The sequence below is a fragment of the Pezoporus wallicus genome, unplaced genomic scaffold, assembly GCF_028554395.1.
Source record: "Pezoporus wallicus isolate ANWC-B61680 ecotype Strahan unplaced genomic scaffold, APGP_CSIRO_Pwel_v1 contig_7068, whole genome shotgun sequence".
Classification (NCBI taxonomy): domain Eukaryota; kingdom Metazoa; phylum Chordata; class Aves; order Psittaciformes; family Psittacidae; genus Pezoporus; species Pezoporus wallicus.
This window is the reverse complement of record NW_026635623.1, coordinates 1,489,007-1,506,287: the sequence shown is the minus strand read 5'-3', so window position 1 is coordinate 1,506,287 and position 17,281 is coordinate 1,489,007. Positions and strand designations below refer to the sequence as shown.

At 45.2% G+C, this 17,281-nt stretch overlaps 1 protein-coding gene across 2 annotated transcripts in view; it reads left to right on the top strand.

Annotated features, from left to right (window-relative positions):
• The window catches only part of LOC130592658 (uncharacterized), a 42,920-nt gene that overhangs the window by 15,713 nt on the left and 9,926 nt on the right, over positions 1 to 17,281 (top strand). For both annotated transcript variants that reach the window (XM_057397147.1, XM_057397146.1), the window contains exons 2-9: positions 1,957 to 2,283; positions 3,991 to 4,585; positions 6,382 to 6,499; positions 10,489 to 10,563; positions 12,653 to 12,753; positions 13,230 to 13,322; positions 14,634 to 14,766; positions 15,966 to 16,076. In XM_057397147.1, coding sequence (XP_057253130.1) covers positions 1,957 to 2,283; positions 3,991 to 4,585; positions 6,382 to 6,499; positions 10,489 to 10,563; positions 12,653 to 12,753; positions 13,230 to 13,322; positions 14,634 to 14,766; positions 15,966 to 16,076 — 1,553 coding nt within the window. The remainder of the gene's footprint in view (positions 1 to 1,956; positions 2,284 to 3,990; positions 4,586 to 6,381; positions 6,500 to 10,488; positions 10,564 to 12,652; positions 12,754 to 13,229; positions 13,323 to 14,633; positions 14,767 to 15,965; positions 16,077 to 17,281) is intronic.

Genomic DNA, 17,281 nt, shown 5'->3' with positions numbered 1-17,281 from the left:
ATCTCTGCTCAGCCACTCCCCACAGGCTCATATTGTATTCCCTTGAAAGAAGTTTTCTGGGAAAATACAGCAATTCCCATACATCATGTTGCCCCAGTTTTGGGCATGATCTGCAACTGTAGTGTGTTTGTAATCTGTATACTGCAGAGAATCTTGCCTGCAGCACTGGTGCTATGACATCCAATTTCCTTCCACAGAGAGTCTACGGAAATGTTTTTTGTTAGAGCTGGCTTGTTGGAAAAATGCTGATGAAGTGAAACATAAACACATTGTGTTGGAATTTTCATGGGAAAATGTTGGTGAAGGGTTTCAGCATGCCTGGAATACATCTCTGCATCACTAATCCTCCTTCTCCGTCTTGTATTCATATACAGTGCAGCTATAATATTACAGAAGAAATATTTTAACTTCAGCCGATTAAAAATTAAGGTCAAAATGGAATGTACATAAATCCTCTCACCTTTCAACTCTTTTCACAACCTGGGAAAAACACTGTGTTGTGCAACCTCAGTACTTCCTACTGGCAACAACTCACATGTATCACCACTGCTGGAATTTCTGTTCGTCCTTCCAAATGAAATGTATTTCCTCCTCTCTGTCATTACAAATGAATCAAATGGCTCCATGATAACATGCTGGTGGAATTAAGCACTTGGTAAAAGAGCCAGAACAACATAACATTTACTTGTTTTCCAAGTAGGAAACTAGTGGAATTTTACTGTCACGCAAATGTAGAAAATCCTGGAAGAAACTGCGGGCGTTAAACCCAGAAAGGTGAATGCACGTATTTAGAATGCTGTATGGAAAAAAATGCCTCTTAAATGCATACCCCCCAAAATCAGTGTATGGTTTTGAATCAGTACAGCTTGTTAATGGGTAATGCAAGACTGTGCTCAAATGATGAAAATCCTCAAGTTCTTGATTTCATTTTTATGATAATGGAATGGAAAAATAAAAACCAGTTTGTAACTACCAAGCAAAGAGAGCATGGTAAGGGCAGCAGTTCAGCTTATCTCCAAGTGAGGTGTCTTTCTCACAGCAATGCAGGGACTTTTTGAAAATCTATTTTGACCATATGCTCCTGAGTTAAATGGTACTTTCTGTGTAGGAAAGGTTTTCTTTGTGTTCTGAGGTTTGTGATCAGAACCTTTAGCAGCCCTGGACTCGCCAATAGGGTCCTTGCACTCAGTGGGCATACTTCTTTCTCTTCACTGTGGATGTTGGCTGGTGAATAGACCTATATGTGTGCATACGCATGTGTATTGCTATAATGTTATGCCATTTATATATATATGTATGTGTGTGTTTATAAATGTAAAATAATATGAAATAGTGTATATAGTTGCTATGAAATTGCAGAATCCAGAAGGCTGAGATGGCTCTTATCTCTTCTGAATGGTGCTGCTAAAACATGAAGACCAATGTCCATTCTCCAGGGCTTTACTTCCCTGTTGGCTAACACCAGGCTTGCTGGGAGGTGAGGAAAAATTTGGCTACAGTGCCAGGCGTGATTTCCCTGCCAAGAAAGAGCTCAGGTGCAGCTGGGGCACATGGGTGGAAAGATATAAGTCCTTCATAGAAACTATTAATAATCAACTCCCTTAAACTGAGAAGATTGTCATTGAAACAACTGGCAGCACACAGGGATGCTTTAGTAATTTAGAAAATGCTGAAAATCCCGCTGGCTTTCCCCCAGTGCTGGTGGTTAGATTGGGGTGAGGTTTTGACATCATTTTCCTAGAAGAGAGAGAGAGATTACATAAAAGGGCAGGCAGCCTATAAAAATATCCTCACCCAGCATGGGCAGGAACCAGGGTCCACTTCTTTGAAGGCTGCTGAAGCCTGTAGCAGCACAGAAAGAAAATACAAATCTGGGAGAAATGACTTCTCTTGCAGACAGCTGCTAAGATCACCTTGCATGTTTTTCTAACATTTCTAACTCTTGTTTTCTGATAGTGTTCTCAGTTGGACAGAAGGTGTCTGAACCTGCTCGGATGATGAGGAAGACAAAGTATTTCTGGGGAGCCTTTGCAGGAAGAGGCAGCAAGTGGGAGAAAGCAGCCGGGGAAAATGTAAGGATGCTGCCCAGGGCCACACATGAGGAGAAGAAGCAGCAAGAAGCAAAGAGGAGAGGGAAGCTGAAAAACATGACAGGAAAATTGCTGAAGGTGGTGGCCAGTGGAAAAGAGGCAGCGGAAGAGAAGGCTGGTGGTGTGGAGATGGCAGGGAATTTGCTGAAGATGGCAACCAGTAGGAAGGGAGTGGAGGGTAGGGTGCCTGCAGGTAACCTTGAAGTTATCTCTGGATACAGTCCTGGACCTTCTCTGCCTCTCCCAGCACTGCAGGCTCTTGTTTTTGTTAGTTTCTGGAGTAGGTGCTTTACACTTCCCTCCTCCCAATCCTTCACCTGAGTTCTTGTCCTTCATGAACTGTGGGCTTGCTCTGTATTTCACTTGCCCTTTGACTCACAAGTACTTCTCTTGCTGTTCTTATTTTTACCCCTGCAAAGACTCCTGATATGTCTTGTGAGAAAAACAGTGTACTTATGACTGACACACTGCTGAGTGTGACTGTGCTGTTCTTCCATAGGCAGGGAGGGGGAGGTAGGTTGTACATGAATTAATTGTTCCCAGTAAACATCTCCTGTGTGTTGCCTGTATTGAGGTAGGACAAGTGCAGCTTGTTAGACCCCTCTGGAGCAGCTTGCCCATTGTTTTGCTGAAGATCCTTGCATCAGCCCTTCTCTATTTTGTGTCACATTTGTTCCTCCAGTCCTGTTTGATTTTATTCTTATTACATAGATGAGGCATTTTCATAGATGAAAGTTAAGGTACAGGTGATAGCTTTTTGCCAAGAAAGGTTTGACCAGATGATCCTTGAGGTTCCTTCCAACCTAGTATTCTATGATTCTGATAGCGGAAGCTCATATGCTTCTCATTCTTCACTCTATACCCAAAGCTGTATCCTGAATACGCTTCAGAGTCCCACTGCTTCTGGCCTTGTTTAACTTTCCCTGGGTTTTCATCAGGTTTGATTTTTCCTCTGGGTTCTGCTCCAGATACCTTTGGACAAATCTTCTTAACCCTTTATTGCTCATTTTTGTCATCTATAAAATGCATAGGACCTAATCTGCAGCTGTTGTGAAATTACATTTAACTGTTAGTGGTGGGCTGGCTGTGGTGGGTAAGATACTTCAGAAACAAGCACTGGTGGAAAACTTCTTGCAACTACTGAACTTCAAGGATTTTGTGTCTGTCTTGGTGGGGTGTCTGGTGATCAGGACAGTGGCTCAGTCGCCACAGCTTCTTGCAGACATGGAAGTCATGGGCGGGTTATGTGAATTCTCATTGCTGAGACAGTGCAGATAGGTAGCCCACCTTCCAATTTTCACCTTTGGGCAAAATAGCACATTGGCCATTTGGCCTGGTTGAAAAGTCATGGCAGGGAGAGGGCTGTGCAGTCCCAGTCTAAGACAAGAGCTCACTGGCAGGAATGACACCCTACCAGACTGTGAACAGGCAGGAGCGACCTCACAAGACAGCCTGCAGCACTTTGGTCCTGCCAGGGTTTCTGCAGAGAAGGCAGAGGATTCCTTCTAGGCTTGACTTTCACCTGTTGGCTCTTGCAGAAGATGTCCCTTCTCTAATGCTTTTCTTCTGGACAAAAGATACATTCATGGTCATTAATGAACCTGCATTGCTCACATGAGGAGGTCTGCTGGGATGATGGCAGAAAGCTACAGATGACTAGTCTGCAGGCTTAGTTAGCCTGGAGGAGAAAGGATGAAAGAAAGCAAGAGGAAAGAAACTGCTTGCCCTGAGGAAACTGAGAGGTCCTAGTGCTAGACCTTACGGGAGGTGATCTTGTGTAGGTTCTGAGGAATTTTGGGATACTTATAAACTACATGCTTCAGTACTCAGATATTAAAGTGATGGGTCCTATAGAAGAGTGAAGAAACATTAAGTTGTCTTGTTACTCTCTGTGTTGCAGAAGAAGCCATCTGTGGGTTCATTGAGCAAGGAAAATTTCTTGAAGCTTGTCATCATATTTATAATCTGGAGCATTCTGGAAACGATGAGATGGGAAAGTCTGAATCACTTTATAAGCTACTGGCTGAACGAATGTGGACTGTGGTGGGTGAAGCGTTCAGTGGAAGTGGTAGGATGTTCCTGGAGCCATTGCAGTCAGTGGGGGAATCACTGAAGTGGGAGAAGCAGAAGGAAGCAGAGTGGCTTGGCAGGAGCCAAGAGACTGGGCCTGTTTCCACCTGGAGTCCAAACTTCTGGAGGAAAGAACTGGAGGAACAGCTAATACAGTACATGACAGCCCGAATTCCCCCGCTGAGTTCCTCTGCTAATGCAAATGAGAATGCATTAAACCAGCATCTGATTCAACTGGAAATGTCATTCCTCCCCAGCCTGGAGCACAGAAGTGATGTCTTTCAGGAAGCAGGACTGCTCAGCACCTACACCTACTGCTGTCATGCCTCTTTGTCTTCTCACCTTGCCATGCTTACTGACAGTAGCCATTTCAGCTTCAGCCAATGCCTTTTAGTTTATGAATGGGGCCTTAAAATGTATAAAAGGTATGTTTGAAGGACTTCCTTTTCTGTACATTTTTTCTATGTCTCTATTCAGTTCCAAGCATGATCCCTGCTTCCTGGTAAGGCAGTGATGTTCAGGACTCTTGTTGAGTTTAGACCTGCCCACTCCCTGCTTTATCTTCTGTGCTCTCAGAATCAGATCCTTTTTGCATTGCAGTACTGCCTTTTTCTAAGTCATTGGTATTGGGCTCAGGGGCTTACCAGAGGTAGGCAGTTATTTCTCTGCTGGACTCCTGTTGGACATGCATGGTGTCCTGCCTTCTTCACCAGTTTCTGTTCTTGTATTAAGACTGTTTTAGCAAGGTCGATGATACTCCAGTTACCCCAGTATAATTTTCTCTTGCCTTTATGTCATCATGGTGCTCTGCAACTTTTCTTGTTGGCTCCATGGTTCTCTTGCTGCTTTATCTGGCTTGTAGTTTGACCAGTTGTTTTTATATTTTCTGCATTAGTGTTTAGGTAACAAGAAAAACATATAGCAGGTTATTAAATTCCTGCCCAAGATTGAGAAAATGGATGTGGCTTTCCCCGTGATCTGAAGAGCAGCACATCTGGGACCTTTTGTCTCAATGTGAATTAAAAGTCTGTGGGTGTCATCAAAGCCTGAAGCTTTCTTGTGATGTCTTTTTGTGTGACAGTGGTAGATGAGGTGTTTGATTCTCTGAGTCCCTGGTTACTTTGGTATTTTACAGCTCCAATCTACTTATACCCTAATAGTTTTCAGCCCTTTTGACTGCTTCCATGCAAGTTTCCATCCTTTGTTCCCGGTGTTGATTGCACTTATAAATGCTCGATTAGCAGTTCATCAGGTGGGGTCTTCCCCTCACCAGCTCCAGAAGGAGGGAGGCAGGGTGGTGAGTACATGCTGGTGCATGCTGTCCTCATAGTCCTCATAGAATAGTTAGGGTTGGAAAGGACCTTAAGATCATCAAGTTCCACCCCCCCTGCCATGGGCAGGGATGCCTCACACTCAATGGGTCAAATGTCACCCATGTCACCCAAGTCTCTGTGCAACCCGTCCTTGAACACCTCCATGGGAGACATGTGGCTAGGATACACCCATTCTACTGCTGCTTTTAAAATGGTAAAATTTTTGAGTGACGGATTGATGAAATATTGAAAACTTGCATGGAATTGGAGGTGAATAATTATGTAATCTAAATATATAAAGGAAAGCTCAAAGACAGGAACAAAAATCTTATGCAAACGCTGAATTCCTTCAATAAAAAAAAAAAAAAAGAAAAAGCAGCCCATGACTGTAGTAAGGTCAGAATGTGGTGAAGAAAGTGGAACTAAAAACAGCAAAGATTCCAAACTTAACTATTTGGGTTTTCCTCTTTGAGTACAGTTACAACCCTAATGAAAGCCCATGTGTAGTTGCAGTTGTCCTGGTATATAGCTGCTTCTTATTTAATTCAGAGAGAATACATGACACTTGTAAAATGGTACATCCATGAAAGCATGGTTGGGTGACTCTGCCCAAGCCCATGAAGGAATTCAGCAGCAGCAATGAGGGAAGGGGAAAGGGAAACAATGAGCAAAATATGTAATTTGGGCAGCAAATATAGGAAGAAGGAAAAGAAAGAGCACAGAAGAATAGTTGACAAAAGGTTATGATAATAAATCCCATGCTGCAGCTGCCCTGGCACTGCAAACACCACTGGGTGCTTCCAGGGCACCTCATTTGCTTTGCCGTGGAGCCAAGCAGGGGGTGCCCGGCGGGTGATGGGCTGTGGAGCAGTGGGAAGCTGCCCCTCTGCTCTTGTTTCTGTACACAGTGGCAACGAGACACATCTGAGACCCAGACAGACCCCCCAGCACAGCCTTTCCTTTGGTGTACAGTGTCTCCTGTGGATTGTTTTGAAGACTGAGGAAAAGTTACTTGCAGTCGCCAAGGTAAGAACGAAGATTGGGGTAAGAGTTTTACCCCAATCTGCATGTTTTATTCACATGTTTTTAAAACTCCTGTTATTAAATTAACTGCTCTCTTGCTAGATGAGCCAGCTCGGCTCAGGTGTGCTTGAGTCCAAGCTCTCTATCTTGGCCAAGTTTCATTACAGAGCCCAGAACGAAGCTCCATGACTATCTTCTGTCAAAAGGATGCTGCCCTGCCCTTGCTGCTTAGCAAAGAGATACTGGGACGTTTGCAAATCTCCCTCTGTCTCTCTGATGCATCTTTTTACTGCTGCAATCTACTCTGCTCAGAAGCCAATGTATCTGGAAGAAAAGGGGTTATGGGTGAAATCCACTTCCTTCTTGAGGGCCATTTCAGGATGCTATTCCTCTTCTCTCCAGCTGCTAATGAGCCCACAGTGGGGGTTTTAATAGCCCTTTTGCCTCAGCTATGCACGATATTGAGGCTGCAGGCTTTGCCCTCACAGCCTTCCCCGTCCTGCTGGACTAACACTGCTGAGGCTACAGCAATTATTTCCAGAGCCCGGCACAAGCAATCCTGCAGCTATTGCACACCCGGTACAGCCCTCAAGTAAGGTCAGAGCAGGGCTTCCTGCCTTGTGATCTCACTGCTGACCTCAGCTCCAGGGCTGCAGCATTTCTCTTTTCTCAGCAAAGCTCCCCCTTTGAAGAATGTTATTGAAGCACATGGAATACAAATGAAGTAGGAAAGATGCATTGTAGCAACGGGGAGCTCCAGGGGAAACCATGCTATTTGGAAAACTCAGCGTGGCCTATTAGATTCAGCTAAAGCCAAAATGCAACAGCAGGAGTTACCATACTTAAATCACTTGCTTTCCCTTTCCACCAGCCCCTTGGGAGCAGAGGAGGGGAAATTCCATGGCAAACTGCTGAATCAGCCAAGGGAAAGTACTCTCAATTGCAGAGATTTTCCTCAAGACCTATTTCCTGAAGGAGAGCATGAAGGTAGTGGCAAACATGGAAATAGAAGTGCCAGCTTGTGACAGGATGCTTAAAGCCTGCTGATTTTAGGGTTTAACAATGAGGATCCCTATGGCCTGTTTCTAATCATTACCCTGGGGAAGACCACATGTTCTTAAGGTCTGTTTTTAGAACCCATTTTGTTGAAGGAAATGACTACTCAGGGTAGTGCTAAGGTTACCTTAGAGCAAGTCACTGGGTCATTGACAAGCCCTCAAAGATGCTGACTAACAGTGATGGAGAACTTAAACTTTTTTTTTGTTCACTCTAATGTAAGAGCTGGAGAAAGCTTTTGTTTAACCATGAGCTGTTTTCCTGATACACCATGCATGGAGCAGGCTCACCTAGATCTGGCCATGGTTGTACTATGCTGCCCTGAGCTGGCTGCATTTTTTTGTGCCACCTTGAATGTAGAACATTGCAGCTCTACACAGTGCCATGTTGTGCATAGAAAACAGAGCTGGAATTGCCGGAGTGTGTGGCACAGCAGAATCTTGGCTTGCTTCAAACCTGGCCAACTTAGGACCAGCTCCAGGTTCAAGCTAATGAGATTAAGTAGGGATGAGCTGACTCCATATGGAAAAATGATGGATGTCTCTTTACTCAGCTCAGTGGAATAGCTGATAAAACTTGTTTTATCCTTCTATTTCTTTTTCTAGGATACTCCAGCCCTTCATTATTCCAAATACACAGGAAGCTGCCCAAGAGCAAATATCCAGTCAGTTATCTCTGGGTGACTGTAGTATATAATCATGACTGTAAATCACCTGGTGTGTGTTTTGTCACTTCAGTGGATGACTAAGTTTTTCTAAAAGAAAAGAGACTGACCAAAATAAGCTATGGTTTGCTTTGCTTGTGAATACCTGGCTTATCACTGCTAGTGCCGGCCTGATACCTGTGCAGACTGAAAGCACTTTAAACAGAAATTAGTGATGAGAACTCTGACCACATCTGAAGGTGCTGAGAGTTTAGATGCCACGTGGGACTCAAAACCACTTCCAAACACCCCTGTGGGGAACTCAGACAGTGCTGCACAGAGGCAGTGTTCCCTCAATCTGCACATGTCCAGGGCAAGGGGGCTTTGTGCCTTCTGAGGCTGCAAGGTTGGGGAACTAGAAATGATGGTGCCATTGACTGGGTGTTGATCTGTCACTGCCTTGCTGTAGTGGGGAATTTTACATGAGTGTAAGGCAAACCCTCCAGCATGATGTCACGGTTCATTCTGGTACTGAGAGGTGGAAAATGAACTTTCTGTCACCTGCTTCAGCAGCCTCAGCTCAAAGCTGTCTCTTTGTCCAGAAATGGAGATGGCAGGGCCAGATGTACACACATGGACAAAAACTCAAGGCAGGTTTACACTGGCCTGCAAAGGATCACTTGGGTTTGCGTCTTTTTCCCTCCCTTCATATTTTCAGGTAGATGAAAGGAGGGCTGAGAAGTTCATGTGCTTTGGAGTTTGGGCTGAGGCTCTGCTGCTGTCAAATGAATAAAGCTGTGTGGTTGTTCTGCCCCCCTGCCTGCTGCTGTATTGGTGGTGCACTCCCACACATGCTGAGCATCTTAGCCAATTTTGACCTCATTCAATAATGATGTAGGGGTCTCAAGGATGTTAAGTTTTTGCATATGTTAGAACAGCAGCTGGACAGATGAGGGACACAATCTATAACTCAGCCCTCTGCATTTTCCGAGAGGAAGTGGTTGGTGGGGCAGTCAGCACAGGTGAGCTGGTCACCCATGGATCTAAAGCTTTACAGCATTGGGTGCCGTGTCTTGGTCAGACAGGGAGGAACAAGGAGGAAACTGGGTCTGTTTATTACAGCAGAAATTCTGTTCCTCTCCATGTTGGAGCTTTGGTGCCTGAGGTGTTTGTATTAATTCAGACACATCATCTGATGTGTCTGAGTACCATGGCTCAGCAAGTTACTGCCTTGCAGTTGCTAACTAAATGTGTGCTTTGTCCCATTGGGGAGCAAGATCTTTGTGTTGGCTTAAGCTGACACATTTTAGTGTGCAACTGTGGGAGGCTAGAAATGTTTGTGCAGCTCGGCTGGGATGTGTTATCTCAGCATGTTGCATTTACACAATTGCTCACTGTCAGGTGATGGCACTCGGGAAGAAAGGAATTCTTCTTGGGTTGTTTACAACTCCTTATGTGTCTTTGATGAACACTTCAGTGAGTATGCAGAGCAGTTTTTTGAGTATACTTTTGATGAAATTCTTAAGTGACAGCCACAGATTTCCTAATTCATCAGCCAGAAAAGATCAAAGACAGAAAGGGAAGATCAGACTTTACATTCTTTCTATTTCCTTGGGGGAAGATGGAGAAATGAAAGAATAAATAAGCGAGACAGACTTTTGAGTTTAAAGCTTCTAGAAAGGTCAGATCCTGTTTTAAGCAATGAGGCCTTTCTCTGCACTGTTAGTTTTGGTTTTACAGCCCATTCAAACTAACATAAGCCAGCCAAGTCTTGGGAAATTTCCCAGAATGCAGCCTCATGGGGCTCATCTCACCATGACAGTAGCTCTAAACACTAACCCAGCTCCTCTTGGCACTCACAAGTCCCTAGCTCAAGTGAGGGAATGCTTTTAATTAATGCTGGCTGGTTTATGCGGATGCTGGTTGGAGCTAGGAAGGGTGGAAAATCTCAGCTACAGTAGCTGGCAGCACAGAATAATGTCTAAGTGTTGTTTTGCTGTGTGGGTGCCTTCATCTGAGCTAAGCGAACTAGGGAAGACTGTAGATAACCCGAGCTGACACTGGGATGAAAGGAAGCTGCAAATCATTTAAGCTCAAACAAACAATGTAGAACAAAACAGAATAATGTTATTAGGTCAGCTGGAAAATAGCCAGGCTTTGGGTTAAATGAGACAGCCAAAAAATAGAGGCAGAAATTCATCTAGTCCAAATGCATAATGAGGCTGGGAAACCTAACTCTTAACGAATGCCATTATATCTCAACTGTTTTTTTCTCTGTTCTTTCAATATTTAGAAGGAAGTAGGGAAAGCCCTGAAAGAAGCCTTTGATATTGGGAAACCCCCTTGTGCAGATGCTGCAGTGATTCAGGTAAACTGGTGGGGACTGAAAAGCTCTTGTAGTTTGGGGCAGTCATGGTTTCACACACAAATATGTAGGTATTTGGCAAGACCCAGTTTTGCATGTCTTGGGCTAAGCTTGATGTGTTAAAAGTTTGCAAGTTAGGTGCCATCCTTAAACTGTATCTGTTTGCTCCCAGACTTGTTTTTGTCTTGTGCATCTGTAAAGAGAACTAAACTAAACTACGTAAAAAATGATGAGCTGAGATTAGCTGATTCAAGCTGAAGCTGCATTTTTATATATTCACCTGGATTTTCATGTAACCTGTTTGGGAAGTCATAGTGTATGTTCTGCAGAGCACCTCTATAAAACCAGTGAAAGCTGTTGAGCCATGGCAGGTCCCCATATGTGGCAGTGCAAATGTGACTGCTGCCCTGATGGGTTAGCCAGTGCAAGGGACTACTGCAGAGCACAGTGAAGGTGAATGTGCAAAGGGCATTGCAGAAGCATGCTCTGCTGGTGTTTGAGCAGTATATACCACGGCCAGAGGGCATTTGGATAAAGACTCTCAAAAGGCTTAAAATAAATCCCGGGGTTTACATGCTCAAGTGATGCTAGAGATCAGGGACAGGCTGTAGCTGCCGTGACTGTATCCTTCTTTCCTGCCACCACCACAGTGGCTGTCCTGTTTCAGGTCACAAGAGAGGGAAGTAGCCCCATGGTCTTTTCGGATGGCAGACAACCTCAGGCACCCCACTGGAGGCTGGTGGTGGCCATTGCAGATCAATAGCAGCTGGCCTTCCTGGAAAGGATACAGCTTCATCTGGCAAAAAGAGGCTTTTCTGACCCAACTCAGACCCAGGTGCCATGTGCAGAGCTCACGGAGACGACTGCTCCCTCCTCACCTTGCCCCATCACCTTGGAGCGGTGGAGCAGCGATGTACTCAGTGATGCACCTGTTCTAGGGTAGCTTTTTATTTCCCACTTTTAGCTGACAGAACAAAAGTTTCTAAAGGGAATCAGGCCAAAGCCTGGTTGAATGCTGTAGTCCTCATATCTGCAACATTTGGCCATGCTGAAGCATGACCAAATTTTGCTCTGTTATGTATGTAACTGACAGGCTAGGATGCTCTAGGGCAGGTGATGGAAAAGCCTGGATAAATAGGCAAGCCTTATGAAATTACCTCCTCCTCATCAATTTTCTCAGGGTGACACTTACAGATCAGATAGAAAATGAACAAGGTGTCATGGAAACTCATCAGCTGTGGTTTCCTGACACTTTGGGCTGGCATATATTATCCCGTCCATTTGGGTGAACTGTTACATCTGCTGTGAGCAGTGGAAAAACCCGTTCCTGATGTGAGTCACCCTTTGTCTGCGGCTGGTGCTTCCCAGAGCACTAGGAGAGCGCAGTGTATGAGCCCATCTGTCTCCTTTTATCCATCTGGCTCTCCTCCCCTTGCAAGCTTTTGTTTCCATGGAGCAACTAATGGGCAGCATTACATTACCACCTGCTCCAGGCTGCCCAATAGGGAGTGGATTTTGGCTGTCTGGCACACAGGCACCTGGGCTCCCCAGCTGGGGTCAGCATGGTGAGGCAGACACGGCAGGGTTTAACGTGTATTGCTGTGTCAGGTGTGAGAGGTGATGGCTGGGGAGATGATGCCTGTCTTCTTCAGTCACTCCTGGTGGAGGAGCAGGGCAGTGAGAGCTGCCTAACCTTCTTTATAGCATCTGAATCCAAGTTCATCTGTGAGGGTGTCACAATGAAGTGCAGGTGCTCCTGCAGATAGTAGGTCTTCGACTGAGCTGAGCTGCCAGGCTGGACATAGCTAGCAGAGAACATCTATAGGGATAGGCTCTTCCCCAAGCACAGGACTTGACTCCAGCCTGTTGACTACAATGAAAGTGACGGTAGCAAAGGTAAAGGATCAGACATTAAAATCAGGCTCCTAAAAATTCCTTTTATTTCCACAAAGGCTCTCAAAACCAAACCTGAAGTTGTTACCCAGAAGGCAGGGGGATATGCAGCAGCATGAGGGGTAGGATGTATTCCTGCTCACTGCATAGGGAACAAATGGCTTTGGTCTGCTCTCCTCTCATGCCTTGAAATCTACAGATACTAACAGAGAAGACGCAGGCTGCCTGGCATGTCAGTGAGAGCCTGAGTGAGAAGGTGGAAGCTGTATGTCTGGAGGAGTGCCTGAGGTTCCTGGAGAGGTAGGAAGGACGCTGTTTCCTCCTTGGCAACTTCCTCAGTGCTCAAAAGAAAGAAATCCTGATAAAGCAACTGGTGATGCACTGTTCACCTGGACCTGCCATTGCCCTTCTTCGGTTTGATGGCTGTTTCCCATCCAGCTGTTACTGAAGAGGCAGCATTTCACTGCTCTTCATGTGCTCAGCATTTGCGGTTGGAGTAAAGCTGAGGGAGCAAAGTGCACCTGGACTTGTCTTGACAGGTTAAAGCCTTGGGGATGTTCTGGAGAGGCTCAGACCTAAAAACAACCAGAAAGAGGGGCAGCCATATGGCCACTGTCCAGGCTTGGTCCTGCTGTAGATCCCATTTTGGGGAGTGAAACTGTGCATGCTGAAGACAAATACTCATGGAATGTTTCTTCCATTTGCTGCTGATCTGATGCTGTCAGATGTGTAATAAAGCACACCAGTTAAAGATGTGTCTTCCTGTTTTAATTTAGCTATGAAAATGAAGTAAGAAACTTTCTCCAGCTCGATGGCTGCCCAGAGATCTACAGTGGCTTATCGATCCTGGAGAACTGCTGCATTATCAGGTTAGAAACCAGGCCCTAGTAGCATGGGAAGTGAAATTAATTTTCTGCAGTCTGATTCCTTCTAACTCTGCTATGGGGTCAGCCTTGCCTCCTTGGAGCTGGTCATCCAGCTCCATGCACACCAGCCCTTAAGCATGGAGGGAACCAGCTGCAGTCAGCAAGACCCTTCAGTGCTGTTCCAGGAGAGGGAGACTCAGGTAGGGGCTGTATCTGTGGCCAGGGCCACGATTGCTGCATTGGCAGCATCATGCTGCTGCATCTTGCCTGCTCCCAGGCCCTGCAGGTGCAGGAGCCGTATCCTGTGCTCCACCATCTTACTCTTCCTGGTGCCCACGACACTGAGGCAGGCAGCAATGCTGTGTTGCATGTGGGAACATTATTCTGGCCAACCCTGCCATGTGTTGTTGTGTGATTCCTTTCCCTGGCCTCATTCTTCTTCATTAAGAAAGCCTCATAAACATTGCACTGAGATGCATGTGCTGGTGCACTTCAGGGTAAGCCCAAGCTTAAGTGCTTTGAAACCTAGCTGAACATGACAGGCTTTCCCTGGGGTTGCTAGGAAGGTGGGAAGCAATAACGAGCAGAAGGATGGGGGAGGCTGTTTGCACCTATGAGCTAATTTCAGGAGTGCTTGCAGCAATGAAGAAAACAAGGTTGTTTCTCTTCCTCCTGTGTAAAATTATCCAGGGATCTCTGGAGTCAGCAAAATGCCCAAATCCAGCATACTTGACATCAGAGCCTTGTGCTGAGTTTTGTTTGTTGTATTTCCATGGTGCTGGTCCTGAATCCTAGACTGAATACTTATGAGGCTCTTTTATGTAATTCTTTACAGTGATACTGAGAATGAAGTTACACAGTGAGTTTTTCCAGAAAGTAAAATGTCCAGTTTCAAGCTGGTGACCATTTTAACCAGGATTTCCTGACTTGAGGGTTGTTCTGATGGAAGATAATTGCTTGTCTTGTATTTGTAGGTGTCAGAGGCACACAGGATGTTCATCCAGCCCCGTTTATCAAGGCCCCTTTATGCCTACTCCTTTCTGAAATACTGACTTTTTATCTAAACTCACTAGTGATGGATACAAGTGGCATCTGTGTGTAGTGAGCTTCTGTGTCCTTCTGGCAGTATCTTAATGAGAGCCATCCAAAAGATGGGTACACATATGCAAGCCACTGAGCTAGTCCTGGACCTGAGCACGTGTCCATTCAATTTAATGATGTTTTGGTTACAGTAGGAAGAGTTTCAATCTGAGAGAACAGCCTGATTTCATTGATTTCATCTGATCAGTACTTTCTATATACTTTTTTTAACAGGGCTGTCTGGCGTAACCTAACATACATTTACAGTGCCAGCACTGGTCAAGATGTTAAGGTAAATGGATTTCTAGACAGGATGGAAGATGAGATTACTGAGCATTTTCTGCAGACAGTGGCTTCTAAAGTCAAGGTATGGGAAACCCACATTAATACTGAATATTTTCAGACTGTAAGGCAGACACGCACTTCACTCTCATGTCCTCATTTGGAAGGACTGAAACCATAGTTTGATCTTCAGGCCCAGTGCCCTCCTCTGCCTTGTCTGAAGCTGTATATTGACAGCTTCATCTTTTCCACTTTTTGGAATCCCAGTTCCACTGTTGGTAGTATTTGCTGTTGTGCTACAAATGGGCACCTCATGGTGTTCCCGAGCACCCAGACCCCAAGGGTTGAACCTCACCTGATACCTACTCATCCCCAGCGGCTGGGCATCTTCCCAGGGCAGTGATAACTCGCAGGACCCAAGGCTGAGGTGGGTAGTCAGGATGTAGATAGAGAAGGCTGATCAGAAATATACCTGTCCCCTGGGATAAGTTCCGCTCCCTTCATACTTTCTAATATTAGACTATTGGCCCAGACACCCATATTCGTATCTGATGCTCCACGTCTAAATTGCACACAATTGCAGGCTCCTAATAGCATGTGGTTGTGTATGCTTCCTTGAGAAGCTCCCCTGAGCATCTTCAGGCTCATTGCACAGGTTCCCTCAAGCATGCTGAAGGCAGGAAAAAAAAATGGCAAAAGAAACTCTGGCTACACTGTGCAGCTTTGGTCTCCAGAGCTCATTGCCAGCCAGTCCCATTGGCCCACATGTCAAGGTGGGAGTTGGAGGTGGGCAACCCTGGGAAGGAACAGGAGACCCAGGTCTCAGGCTTTCAGTCCTTCTCTGACTGTGTCAATGTTGGCTTTGAATTTATGCCCTGCCTACCTTCTAAATGATCTCTGTACTTTCCCACTGCATAAGAGGCAACAGCCATGCTGGCAGCAGGGTGTCAGAGCAGAAGGGTGCAGAATGGCTGGTTCTTGCTCCACTCCCCATCCAGAGGGGCACATTTTACATAGTTCCCAGATTACACCTATTGTAACCCATTTTTTATAGTTTTCAGTCTTCCAGGTTTGGTCTTAAGAACGTAACACATCCTTCCTAAGTTCGAATTGTTTCTTTCTTTAATGTTTTCTTTTCTTTGAAATGAAGGCACAGGATGCTGCAGCTCATGGGGGAGTCTGTTTCCGAAAGCAGAAAAAGCAAAAGCACAATAGTCCATGTTTGCTGTCTTTGTGGTGTCTGTACATGTGCACCCTTTGACTCTGTCTGCCCCTTTTCCTCAGGGAACACTGAAGGAGCACTTCAAAAAGTGTGACAGCAGTTTTCACCACATCCTTGAATCCTTAAAGCAAAGTTTTTTGGTATTTGGGAAGAAAAAAACAGACACATATGAGGTAAGAAATAAGTAAGAAGGTAAGAACAAGATATTACTCAAGAAATTACCAAAACTAGTCCTTGAACCTCTGGATGGCACAGTATTGGAACATTAATCCAAACTACAGTTTTGTCTGTTTTTAAAAGAGCTTTTAAAGTGGTGTCAGTCCAGTTCCTCTATCCAACAGAGTTGGATATCGTCTTTAATCTGTAATCTCAGCAGAGAAACCAAGTGAAGAGATGTGGAAAATGAATGTATCTCCCAAATAGAGAAGGGAGCATTGGGCCATCTCCGATTCTGCCATTGCCCCAGTAATATTGGAAATCTTCTCAGCTTCTAATGTGCTTTAACGTTTGTTATAAGGAGTATTTATGCCTTTGATGGAGAGTGGACACACAGAGAACGGAAAGGGCCAGATTCCCAAAAGACATAGTCTCTCAGGCAAAGGGTTGGGAAAGAACAAGTTCACAGGGTACTTGAGTTTTTTCACCTTTAAGGTAGCCTAAACAATTTTTCTAGAGTCTCAGAGCACCCTTGAGTCTGTCTCTTTGATAATGAGATTGGTACCTGGGGTACTCTCTTTTCCACACAGGTTGGATTTGCTGCTGCTACCCTGCTACCTGTGCCGCACATGTCCCCTAAGCACTGGACTCTCAGGTCTGCAGGGTCTTTGTCAGTGCTGATTTTAATTAATATTTTGATGTGTGGAAAAAGGTAATGGAACAGAAAAAAAAAAATAGAAGCTATCCTTTTGTTGTTCGTATCCTGACATTATGTAAGATTATGACAGATCACTGGACATTATGTCACATTAATGCTGGGGCAAACAGCAGCTTGGTAGTGGAGCACTGTGCCAGAGCTGTCCGTCTCTTGCTTTGTCTGTTTTGGACAGGGCTGGGGATTTCCTGTACCTTTGGACTGCAGCCTAACACTGCTTTGTTTTCAGCTGCTAATGAAACGTGGTTTATATGCAGCAGCCCATCTCCCCTTAGAAACCTCACTCTCCCTTTTGGGCACTGCATGATCTTGGCAACGGGGTTTCTCAGCAGGTAGGGGATGGCTCAGAGATGTCCAGGTGACTTCTCTGTGCCCAGCCACAACTGTGTGCCCAAAGGTATTGCCCTAGGCCGTGTCTGGTGGGGGATGATCCAGGGAGGCTGGATCTGGCTTTGTCTATAGACCAAGCTGTCCCCAGGTGATGTGTTTGTTAGCTAAGGCAAGTGT